This window comes from Pan troglodytes, chromosome 9 (genome assembly GCF_028858775.2).
Source record: "Pan troglodytes isolate AG18354 chromosome 9, NHGRI_mPanTro3-v2.0_pri, whole genome shotgun sequence".
In the NCBI taxonomy this organism is placed as follows: domain Eukaryota; kingdom Metazoa; phylum Chordata; class Mammalia; order Primates; family Hominidae; genus Pan; species Pan troglodytes.
In genome coordinates, this window is record NC_072407.2 from 60,365,868 (window position 1) to 60,379,288 (window position 13,421).

Genomic DNA, 13,421 nt, shown 5'->3' on the forward strand with positions numbered 1-13,421 from the left:
CCACACCTGGCTAATTTTGTATTTTTAGTACAGACGGGGTTTCTTCATGTTGGTGAGGCTGGTCTCAAACTCCCCACCTCAGGTGATCCACCCCCCTTCGCTTCCCAAAGTTCTGGGATTACAGATGTGAGCCACCACGCCTGGCCATCTTCCAGAATTTTTACAGTTTTGGATCTTAGATTTAAGTCTTTGATCCATAGACTATAGTTAGGTCTTTTGTTTTTTTTCTTCTGATTTGGCTAGTGTATACTTTTTAATTAGATAATTTAATTCATTTACATTCAAGCTTACTATTGGTAAGTGAGGACTTCTGTCATTTTGTCAATTGCTTTCTGGTTGTTTTGTAGTTGTTTTGTATACCCTTTTTAACTTTTTTCCTCTCATTATTTATCTTTGCAGTTTAGTGTTTTTCTGTATTGATAAGGTTTGATTCCTTTCTCTTTCTGCTCTTTCTGTGAGTTTTATACTTTCATGTGTTTTCATGATGGTAGTCATTGTCCTTTCACTTCCAGATGTAGGACTCCTTAAGTATCTCTTGTAAGGCCAGCCTGGTGTTGATGAATTTCCTCAGTCTTTCCTTTCTTGAAAATATTTTCTTTCTCTATCATTTCTGAAGCAAAGCTTTTCTGGGTATAGTATTCTTGGGTGGCAGGTTTTTTTTTTTTCTTTCAGCATTTTGAGTATATCATTTCATTTTCTCTTGGCCTGCAAGGTTTCTTCTGAGAAGTCTTCTGTTAGTGGAACGGGGATTCCCTTATATGTGACTTGACATATTCTCTTCCTGTTTTTAGAATTCTCTTTGACTTTTTAAAGTTTCACTAAAATGTGCTCCAGAGAGGATCGGTTGGGTTGAATTTATTTAGGGACTTTTAAGCTTCCTGGATCTGGATGTTCATATCTCTCTCAAGACTTTGGAAATTTTCAGCTATTATTTCATTAAATAAGTTTTCTGCACTTTTCCCCATCTCTTCTTCTTTAGCATCCATAGCATGTATATTTGTTCACTTAGCGGTGGCCCATAAGCCCTGTGAGTTTTCTTCACAAGTTCATAAATTCTTTCTTCTGCTTGATCTAATCTGTTGTTGAAGCTCTCACTTGTTTATTTGATTTGATTTCATTCACTGAATTCTTTGCATCTATATTAGTCCATTCTCACATTGCTATAACGGCATACCTGAGACTGGATAATTTATAAGGGAAAGAGGTTTAATTGACTCACAGTTCCACAGGGCTGGGGAGGCCTCAGGAAACTTGCAATCATGGCAGAAAGGGAAGAAAACACGTCCTGCTTCACATGGCGGCAGCAAGGAGAAGTGCAGAGTGAAGAGGAGGAAGCCCCTTATAAAACTATCTGATCTCATGATAATTCACTCACCATCATGAGAATAGTATGGAGGTAACCGCCCCTGTGATTCAATTATTTCCTACTGGGTCCCTCCCACAACATGCGGTGATTATGGGAATTACAAGTTCAAGATGAGATTTGGGTGGGGATATAGGCAAATCATATCAGTATCCAATATTTCTTTTTCATTGTTTTTTATGACATCTATCTCTCTGTTAAATTTTTCACTCAGATCATGAATTATTTTCCTGATTTTGTTGAATTATATATTTATATTTTCTTGTATCTCACTGAATTTCACAGATTAATATTTTGTTTTTTTGACATTTCATAAATTTCATTTTTTGAGATCTGCTAAGGGAAAATTATTGTGTTCCTTTAGAAGTGTCATGTTTTTTTGTTTTTTACTTTTTAATGTTTCTCATGCTGCTACATTATCAGTGCATCTGGTGGAATAGTCACCTCTTTCAATTTACTGGAGTAGCTTTCATAAGGAAAGAATTATTACCATAGATGGGACCTAGGATGTCAATTGGGCAGAGTGCATTGGCTTTGATTCTGGGTAAGCACAGTAGTGTGTTTTAGCAGCTTCTTCAGCTATAATCCATATTAGTAGTGTTTGTGAGTGTCTCAGTGGGTTAGACTTTGGGAATTTGTAGTAGCAGAGGTGTGGCTTTGCTGGGGGTGGGCTCACTGGACTGGTTCTCAGACCAAGGGTGTGCATGGGCATGCACTGCATCAGTAGCATGGATACTTTTGGAGTAGTCATTTTGTACAAAATATTCTTTTCTACCAGGCCAGATTTCATTCAAACATGCATTGGCATCTAAGCCAAACTCAATTAATCAGAATCCTTCTCTGGGAATATTATTAGTGAAATACAATGTAGCCTAAAACACTTTACTATCTGAAGCCAAAAATATGAAAAAATATATACTGAGTAAAACTAAAATATATGAAGCTTGTATTTTGTACAAGGCCATGACCTGCCATATGAACTGAAGGAGTGGAGAAGAAAGAAAAGAAAGAAGCCCATGGATAAAGAGGAAGAAGGATAAGAGAGAGAGAAAGGCCAATTCTCAGTTGGATGGTAGTTTTTTTTTTTTTTTTTAATGTAAAACATTCCCAGAACAGAAGTCTTTATTCCCTACCCCTAAAATTGCTTTTTCCCAAATCTTCTCCAGTACCATCTGAGGTATCCAAAAATAAGTGTATTTTGCCTATACAAAATAAGCTTTTGTACAGGCAAAACATAATAATTTCCCCAAATATGGGAGGAGTGATTTGTAGGAAATAAAATGAACAATAAAAAAGTAATCTGATTATTCATGATTTTTTGGAATGTTAATAATTGTAACCGCAGATAATCTCTAGGAGAGTCAGTATTGCTTAGCCAATGCAACACTTTTCTTTTATCTTTGATGGGCTCCTTTTAGTGAGGCAGGACTATGTGACTAGTTTTAACCAATGCACTGAAGCAGTAAATGTTCATGTGTGAATTTGTAGTTTTTTATCCTCTGCTCTGGTGATTGAGGAGATTGCATGTTCCAGACAGTATAGCTATTAAAATGGTGGGGCTTCTTTAATCCTGGGTGCCTGAATGGCTACATGAAGCAGAGCCCCCTGTCAATTTGCCTGAGTCAAGCATTGTGAACAATAAATAACATATTTTTTTGGAGTCGATTGTTGCTGCAGAAAACCTAACCAATTCGGACTAATCCAAACTTACAAATTAATTTTCATCATCTTTAATTTTTATAACAATTCTTTCAAGTAGGAAATATTATTCTTTTTTGATTTGAGGAAACTGATGTTCTGAGAAGGTAGATTTTTTTTTTTGTAGTTTACAGAGTTATTAAATAGCAGAGAGGATACAAGTCCACTTTTATTATAAGTTCTATGCATTTCTGCATCTACACCCCTGGTTAACCAGATATTATCTTTAAGAAATTGTGTAGAGAAGGTAAGATAGACACTAATAATACTTTGTTACTCAACCATTTGAGTTGCCATGACATGCAAATGAAATGACGACAATGCTCTGTAAGATTTATTCTGAAGCAGCAATTAATTTATACTTTTATTGAGGTATAATTGATATACCAAAAACTGTACATATTTAATATATAAAATGTGATGAATTTGGTCATATGCTTACATATAAAACCATGACCAAAATCAAAATAACAAAAATATTCGCCACCTTCAAAAGTTTCCTTTTGTCCCTTTTCCTTTTTTTGTGGGAAGAACAATTACATGAGATCTACCCTCTTCATAAACTTTTAAGTTTACAAAACTTTATTGTTAACTATAGGCTCTAGGTTGTGCAGTAGATCTCTGGGACTTATTCATCTTTTTTAAGTGTAACTTCATATCCATTTTCCCTTCCCTTCATGCCTTGGCAACCACCATTGTATTTTCCGCTTCTATAAGATTAAATATTTTAGATCCCTCATAAAAGTGGAATTATACAGTATTTTCTGTCTGTGACTTATTTGACTAAGCATATGTCTTCCAGGTTCATCATCTTGTAGCAAATGGTAAAATTTCCAGTTTAAGGCTGACTAATATTCTGTTTTTTGTCTATACCACATTTGGTTTACCCATTCTGTTGATGGATGCTTGGATTGTTTCCATATCTAGGCTATTGTGAGTAATGATGCAACGAATGTGGGAGTGCAGATCTTTCTTCGAGATCCTAATTTAAACTCTTTTGGATATATGTCCAGGAGTGGGACTGCTGGATCATTTGATAATTCTATTTTTAATTTTTTGAGGAAACTCTCTACTGTTTCCCATAGTGGCTGTACCATTTAACATCCCCACAAACATGTTCCACCCCCTTGGACACTGGAACACATCCAAGGGTTCCAATTTTTGTACTTTCTCACCAACATTTGCTATCTTTTTTTTTTTTAATAATGGTCTTCAAAATAGGTGTGAAGTGGTATCTCATTGTAGTTTTGATTTGCATTTCCCTTATGATTTAGTGATGCTGAGCACCTTTTAATATACCTGTTGGCTGTTTGTAGGTCTTCTTTGTAGAGATATATATTCAGTTCCTTTGTCCATTTTTTAATTGTATTATTTATTTTATTACAATTGAGTTGCCGGAGTTCCATATATATTTTAGCAATTAACTTCTTATTAAACAGATGGCTTGCAAATATTTTTTCCCATTCTTTGGGTAGCTTTTTCACTCTGATGATTGTTTCCTTTGCTGTGCTGAAGATATTTGGTTTGATGTAGTTCCACTCATCAATTTTGGATTTTTTTGTTTGTGTTTTTGGTGTCATTATCTATGAAATTATTGGGAAGACCAATGTCATGAAGCTTTTCTCCTATTTTGTTTAGGAGTTTTACAGTTTCAGGTCTTACATTTAAGTTTTTAATCTGTTTAGAGTTAATTTTTGTGTGTGCATAACATAGGGTCCAGTGTCATTCTTTTGCATAGTGACATGCAGTTTTCTTAACACCAGTTATCGAAGAGACTGTCTTTTCCCTCATTGTGTGTTCTTGGCACCTTTGTCAAAGATCAGTTGACCATATATGTGTGAGTTTATTTCTGGGCTGCCTATTCTGTTCCATTGATGTATATGTCTATTTTTATGTCAGTACAATACTGTTTGAATTACTATATTTTGAAATCAGGAAATGTGATGCCTCTGGCTTATTCTTCTTTATCAAGATTGCCTTAGCTATTCTAGGTATTTTATTGTTCCATATACAATTTCTATTTCTCTAAGAAATGCCATTGGGATTTTGATGGGAGTGGCACTAAATTTGTAGATTGCTTTGGATAAAATGAATATTTTAGTAATATTAAGTTTTCCAATTAATGAATGTGGGATATCTTTCTTTCTTTTTAAATTATACTTTAAGTTCTAGGGTACATGCGCAGAACGTGCAGGTTTGTTATATATGTATACATGTGCCATGTTGGTTTGCTGCGCCCATTAACTCGTCATTTACATTAGGTATTTCTCCTAATGCTATCCCTTCCCCATACCCCCACCCAATGACAGGCTCTGGGGTGTGATGTTCCCCACATTGTGTCCAAGTGTTCTTATTGTTCAATTCCCAGTATGAGTGAGAACATGCGGTGTTTGGTTTTCTGTCCTTGTGATAGTTTGCTCAGAATGATGGTTTCCAGCTTCATCCATGTACCTACAAAGGACATGAACTCATCCTTTTTTATGGCGGCATAGTATTCCATGGTGTATATGTGCCACATTTTCTTAATCCAGTCTATCATTGATGGACATTTGGGTAGGTTCCAAGTCTTTGCTATTGTGAATAGTGCCGCAATAAACTTACGTGTGCATGTGTCTTTATGGTAGCATGATTTGTAATCCTTTGGGTATATACCTAGCAATGGGATCGCTGGGTCAGTTGGTATTTCTGGTTCTAGATCCTTGAGGAATCACCACACTGTCTTCCATAATGGTTGAACTAGTTTACACTCGAATGTGGGATGTCTTTCTATTTATTTGTCTCTTCTTTAATTTCTTTCATAAATGTATAGTAGTTTTCAGTGTACCAGAAGCAGCAATATAGAAGAGAGTATTAAATGAAGCATTATGACCCTGTCCTCAGGAGTTCACCATCTGATGTGGACAATAATTACTTCTATAATCATGGAGGCTATTTTTACCTGAGAAAGTAGTATCAATTGAGACTACTTGCTACAGGTCTATCATTGTTGACTTTGCAGACCCTGGGAACAAGCCTGAGAGCAGTAATTGTCATGAGGCAGGCACTGTGTTTAGGAGGAGAAAAAAAGAAATTGGAGATTCAGAATCTAGAGAACTGTCACTTAAGAAGAAGATATTATAGTCCTGCAGATATTGGAAACCATTTAGGAAGACATTAGAGGAAGAGTAGCCAAAAGAAAGCACCCTTTCCCTATCTATTCTAATTTTTTCTGATTAGAAATTTCACTGGGTTCATAGGTTCTTTTCATTCACTTTATAGTGAGTTGGTAGGTTATCCATACCACAAAAAACCCTTATTCTCCAATTAGTACAATTTATAGCTATAATTTTCTACAAAGAGTAAAGTCAGTGTCAATGAGCACAGTAACAGAAGAATAAGTAAGGGCAACTAAGAAACCCAAGCATGGCTGAGTTGGGGAGTGGGAGGTTGGATATGGTAATCAGTTTGCTTATGACTATGCTACTTTTTATCTCTGTGATGCCAGAGAGTAGCCCTAGAATCCAGAAAGTTTGGGAGGGCTAAGGAGAGAGCGGGGAAGAAAAATGGAGGTAGAGGAAGTCATCCAAACCAACATCATGAACCTTGCATTTTCCTCTACAGGACAGGTAGTTCCTGCCCACTTACAGGCATTGAAGAAAACTACCTACTGTACATTGTTGAGGGAAATCACCATCTGGTGATGATGCCCACCAGAATATGAAGACCTGGAGAAAAGATGGGTCATGATGAAGGACCCTCATCAAAAGCTACATTCGTTGGAAATTGGAATTTACCAATGAGTTTTCCAAATGCAGCTTTTACATCTTTGTTCCTCAGACTGTAGATCAAGGGGTTCAACATAGGGATGATTACAGTGTAAAAGACAGACACCATCTTGTCTTCCTCTGAGGATTTGTCGGAGTTACTTCTCTGGTACATGAAGGCAAGTGTCCCAAAGAAGAGGACAACAGTGGTGAGATGGGAGGTGCAGGTGGAGAAGGTCTTGGCTTACCCACCTGCCAACTTCACCCTCAAAATGGCTCTGATAATGAGCATGTAGGAGATCAGGATAACCATGACATTGGCTAGGAACATGCATTTTGCACAAAGGAGAATGACAATCTCAGTTTGTGTCATGCTACTGCAGGCGAGCTTCAGCAGGGGTGAGAGGTCACAGAAGAAGAAGTTGATCTGATTGTCACAACAGAAGGAGAGGGTGAAGGTGCACATGGTATGCAAAATGGCCCCTGACACCCCACAGATGAAGGCACTGGCCAAAAAGACCCTGCAGGTACCTGGAGTCATGGTCATGTTATAGTGCAGTGGATTGCTAATGGCAACAAAGCAGTCATAGGCCATCACTGACAGCAGGTAACACTCTGTGCCTGCACAGATGGTGAAGAAAGAGAACTGCACAGCACGGCAGCCATAGGAGATAACTATCTTGTCTGTGGCCAGTGTGGCCAGAATCTGAGGGGTGATTACTGAGGCACAGCAGGCATCCAGGAAAGCAAGGTGGCTCAGGAAGAAGTACATGGGGGTGTGGAGTTGGGCATCCACTTGGATTAGAATGATCATCCCCCCATTCCCCAGAAAAGTGACAAGATAGAAGCTGAGAAACACTAGGAAGAGTGGAACTGCCAGTTCAGGGTGATCTGTGAAGACTACAAGAATGAACTCTGTCACAGTGCTGAGATTTCTTTTGGCCATAGGCTCAATATAGCTGGTTCACCTGAAGAAGATAATGAAATTGAGATTCCAGAACTAAAGGTCTTTGCTTTCTTCAGCGTCAGATGTTAAGTAAATGTCCCAGCCTCTGCTCAGAGAGAAAAAAAGTATTTACCATCTGGAGTCCACAACTGGCAGTTACTATGGAGAGCTTTTATCTCTTTCTGCATACCACCTGAAATTGGACCTTGGTGCAGTTTTTCTTCAAATTCACTTGCTTATTGTCTGGGATGTTTTCTTTAAGACCAGAGAATGTTAGACCATCAAGACTGGAAGGGACCAATATGGGGTCCCTCTGTGCTAGAATAATCTCCCCAAATTGTTATCTAGCTCAGGTGTGCATGAGGGCTGCCTCTGTGTGGCTTCTTAGGCTGTGGCTGCATGACTCCAGGCAGGGCCATTCATACAGATGTCATGTGAATTGTGCCTCCAGGGTTGTCAGTGGCAGAGCTCTTTATGTGATGGAGGCTTTCTGTCCACTCTGCCTTTGGAAAATCTACTTGTTGAGCAAGCTAGATTGCTCTTTCTATACCTCCTACACATTAGTATTATGCTTGGCTCTGTGTGTTGGGTAAAACCAACTCTCTTCTAAGACAAATAGTGGTAATGCCCACTTTTATATAGTTTCTTCTTCTCCAAGTCAAACATTCCCAGTTATCCCAACAATTCCTTGTGAGTACTTTTGTAATCTATTTTTGCTCTCCTATGAACTATGTCATCACCTGCCTTGAGTTTCTTTTCTTGAGGGACCATGAAAGACAGTGATTCTGTGAAACCATTAGGTTTATGGAGCCTTTATTCTGTGTTAGACATTTCCACATTAATTTAGTGATTCCTCCCAATAATCCTGGAATAGCTCTTATGAGTTTCACTCTTGAAATGAATTATCTGAGGTTCAGGAAGTTAAGGTGACTTGTCAAAGAATAAATTGCAAGTGCTGAAGCCAAGATTTAAACCATTGTGTCATAACAGCAAGACATTTCTTGTTTTGCTATCCTACACTGGTCCTTCTTGACAGTACGCCTTCTACTTTAATTGTTACCTCTGTACTCTAGAGGTAGTTCATGGAAAGGGTTCATAGTGTTTGGTAAAATCAGTTTTCTATAGAAATCAGGCTGATTCTTCCCTTTCTGGTAGTGGAAGTTCCTTTGTCAGCTACTGATTGTTCTGGACTGTGATCTCCAGGATGAAGTCCCTGGAGAGTGGGTGGAGTCTCCTCCATCAGCAATTGCAAGACTCACTGGGAGGCTGGCTGGATTCAGGTTTAGGGACTTGTTTGTGAAATATGGGGTCCTACCAGTCACAGAACTTCCACAGAATCCTTCAGGGCTGCCTGCTGATTTTGAGCCTAGGGATTTCATGGCTCATGAGGCAAACCCAAAGTTCTGGTATTCCAGACTTGGAAAGAATACCAGATTCACCAAATTCCTAATAATTAACAACTCCACTAATGTGTGGAAATTGATGCATATAAAATCTACTGATTAGTGTTAGCATGGGCAAGGACAACCCTGGTTTCACCTATTGCTCCCACCTCCTTTAGCCTAATGGAGGTGGGTCTAATGGAAACTGAGAATGGAAGGGAGTCCTAGAGTACTGAATTTAAGGAGATGCTCAGGACCTTAAGAGCAGGAGTTTATGCATCTTTACTCCAGAGCACTGCTTTTACTGTGATTATTCTGTGCTTTAACTGTCTGCTCCTTTCTAATCCTCTGTCAAAGGCGTTTCCTATTGTTTTAAAACCTTCTCTGCTTTCTCATGAATTTGACTTATACATTGCTGTGGCTCATCACCTCATGGAGGTCCATCGCCTTTAGTTCTGTTGAAATAGAAAAATTATTTCAGGGTTTCTTAATTCAAATCTCTTCAAAAGAGATTTTGATTTATCCAGCTGCTTTTTTGGAGTGGCCAGTACATAAATTAGAACGTTGAAGGTATGTAGCCATCCTACATATTAACTCTCTACTGTGTTCAAAGGGACCATATATGACACAAAACATGGCTCATGCCTTCAGCCTGGGTTGCAGTTGGGGCTGACACAATGGCATCTCTTCTGGACTTGTCCTTATTGTGACCATGACTCATTTTGGAACTTTCTAGTATAGACATCTTGAATTCTCACTCCAATCTACTATCCTATTCTATGACTTAATAACTCTTCTTGAGGTAGCATTTTACATGATTATTTAGCCACAGAGTCCTTTTTGGGGGGGTGGGCATGGAAATTTTGAGGTAGGTAATCTATGCTTCAGGACATGCTTGACTAGATGATCTTCCAGGACTGTTTCTGCTGTGTCTGTCTCTGAATCATAAGATTATAAATATGGGCCAGGTGTGGTGGCTCATGCCTGTAATCCCAGCACTTTTGGAGGCAGAGGCAGGTGGATCACCTGAGGTCAGGAGTTTGAGACCAGCCTGGCCACCATGGTGAAACTCTGTCTCTACTAAAAACACACACAAAAAATTAGCCAGGTGTGGTGGCCTGTGCTTGTAATCCCAATTACTTGGGAGGCTGAGGCAGGAGAATTTCTTGAACCCGGGAGGTGGAGGTTGCAGTGAGCTGAGGCCACACCACTGCCCTCTAGCCTAGGTGACAGAGTGAGACTTCGTCTCCAAAAAAAAAAAAAAGATTATAAATATGTTTCTTTGAGGCGCTTAGAAGATTACTTTAAGTGATTCAATATGGGAACTAAATAAACCACAGATTCAGATTTCTAAATAATCATATGCTTTACAAACTGATAGCTATGTCTCACTACCTATTAGGATTTATGTTGTTATGATTGGCCAACCACAGTACCTTTTTTTCCTAGAAGGGCCATACCTTTTAGTCCAGCCCTGGACATGTCCCGTTGGACTTGCATAACTTTGTTTATGCAGCCTGAGAATAGATGCTGTCATACTCTCTCTGATTGACCTCTTTTGCCTAGAGGGATGCATTCATCTGTCAGCTTTCTCCTGGAGAGTGGTAGCTACAACTTGCAATGTCTCAACCATGAACGTCAATGATTTTCTCAATGGGAAAACCTACACAATAAGAACATTCCTGGAAACCCCAAGCTTATCCGTTAGTTTCTGTGCCCATATATATCTGTTGCCCTACATTTGGATGTGGCATTATGTCAGGCAAGCATCTGAGTGACTTGTTTTTCCAGTGTTTAGAGATCACTCATTGTGCACATGGCTGTCAGAGTGGGCTCAGCAAATCCTGACACACTGGTAGTGGTGGCTCACTATTCTCCTCTCAACACTTGTTGAAAATACCCACGATCACCCTCAGAGACCCAGGACTTATGGACACACAGAACCCTAGAGTTGGAAAGGACCTTGGTGATGTGGTTCTGTGGTTTTCTAGCTATGTTCCTCAGCCTCAGCTCTGGAAGAGCTGTCTCAAGGAGACACAGCAGTGGGATGTGAAGGGAAGGCTCAGCAGGTGGGTGCTGCCATTTCAGCCTCAGAATTCTTATAAACAATGAGGTGCTTCATTTCATTTTGCTTAGAAGCAGGGCTGTACTGTTAAAGAAAATTTTAATGCACCTGGTCTACTATATTTTCTTCATTTTGCAAAAGAGAACAATGAAGTCCAGAGAAGTGACTTTCACCCAGTAAGTCAGAAAACATTCCCTCCCAAATCAATCTTGATGGGACCTCAACACTAGTGTCCCATTTGGTGCCTCAGGAAAGGCAACAGATTCATGAAAGTACAAACCAGAACTAACAAGTCCAGGATGGGACCATGGGGGTGGGAGGACTGCTGCAGGACAGCCAGTATACTCAGAGGCTAGGAGACACTTCCCAACTCATTACCCCCCTCATTGTACTCTCTCTTCCTCTAACAACCATTTCCACATTATCTTCTCAAAAGGTTCTTGTTGCAAATAGCTTTCTTACAAATATCACCAGTGGGGACAACCTACTCAGAGCTGGCTAGCTCATTCGCAGTTCATGCTTTGAGCAGTTGGTGATGGTGTTGTATAGGGGGGTAATAATATAACTCTATGCCAACTATTGTCCCCTGCACTTGACATATTTGTTCCTGATTATAGCCTCTGCAAAGTGTACCTTTCTGTGCCTGTTTTATGGAAGACAGAACTGAAGGCTGGGGAAGATAAATAACTTATCTAAAAGGTCACACAGATAATGTTTAAATTATGTTCAAAAATTGGAAAGCACATTGAATAGTCTCTGGAATGTATTTTATTTCCAAGCATAATATAATTATAGAATTTACATTACCTCATAGGGAAAGAGCTGGTCCTTGTGCTCCTGTGAGGAGCTTCTGTGAAGCACTGTTAATATTTCTTCTGTTTCTGAGCAGGTCCAAGGAGAATGAGATTGCTGCTGTGAGAATCTGAAACCCACAAAAAATGCAATCACCAAATCTTCTTCTGGCCAATTTTATGCATATGCTAGAAACCCACCTTTGAACACACCCCAGCAGGTAGCAGGGCCGACAGTACGCCTAGTTTTACACAGCATTGCTGGGTAAAATTCAGAGCCTTGGACCTCATAGGTCCTCCAGGTGCCCAGCTGTTTTGCCTTCTTTCCCAAACAACCCAATTAAGACCATCTTGTTTCTGAATCACTGAGTTTTCTGATCCAATTGTATCCTTGGGTGGTTTTATCATTTTGTCTACATCACCTAAGATGATGCTTATGTCCGAAATTGATAATGATAAATGAAAGAGAGACTCTCTCCTTTTCTCTGCAAGTCACTGTGATGATTTACCTGCCCTTAGTGGGGGTTGTGTGAGCCCAGTCTTGCCTGCAAACCATAAATTAGTGAGTATGACAGGGCTTCCAACTTCTGGGAGAAGCCTGTTACCTTCAGTTAGAGCTGACTGCAGGGATATTAAATCCTCCTTTCTCTTCATCTAGGTAGGCAAACATTGGGTCTGGGGATGAAAAGGCTCAGGAGGGTAAGTGGCAGACCCTGAATGATATACTTTCCCATGCTTCTCTGTTGCTCTTTGGGGAATGAGCACTGTCACCTTCATGCCACTTCCTTCAGAGTTAGAAAGAAATGAGATGATCCAGATCTATTAGATTGGTGCAAAATTAATTGTGGCTTAATACTTTGACACATTACAGATGAGGAAGCAGACCCAGGGGGGTTGTGTTGTATGTCTTGCTTGAGGTCACACAGCTTCTCCAATGCCAGCTAGAGGTTGTGTGGGATGGTCAGAGGGGTGGTGAAGGCAGTCAGGAGGAGGAAACTGGGACTTTCGGCTGCAATGGGTTTGAGCAGGTTGGTCTCATCTATTAGCCTGGATTCTAGGAAGCCTGGCTGAACTCCTCATAGGCTTGCCTTTCCACATGGCTTACCTGTCCATACTATTCTGTGCGGAGCCTTAAGCACCAGGCATTCTTCCGTTTAATCACCTGCCTTCTAAATATTCCCTGGGATAAGCGTTCAGTTGTACAGGATATTTAACTTTGACATAAAGAAAAGCTGCTTTGAGAATTGAAACTTGAAAATAGCTAAGAGAGTAGTTTTAAATATTCTCACCACAAAAATATTTATCGTAATTAACAATAACATATGTATTGATATACGTATGAACTGTAGAACTGCTAAATCAAGCTAATTTACTTGCAATAACAAAAATGTTACTTATTGTGAGACTTTGGGTAAATAATTTAATTTCTCAGA

At 39.4% G+C, this 13,421-nt stretch overlaps 2 protein-coding genes across 2 annotated transcripts in view; one reads left to right on the forward strand and one right to left on the reverse strand.

The window, feature by feature from the left end:
* OR9Q1 (olfactory receptor family 9 subfamily Q member 1) overlaps positions 1–13,421 on the forward strand; it is a 152,861-nt gene that overhangs the window by 73,197 nt on the left and 66,243 nt on the right. The window lies entirely within an intron of this gene.
* On the reverse strand, positions 7,049–7,750 carry LOC451204 (olfactory receptor 9I1-like). Its single transcript, XM_508443.5, has one exon. It carries the CDS (start codon positions 7,748–7,750, stop codon positions 7,049–7,051), a length of 702 nt encoding a protein of 233 aa, XP_508443.5.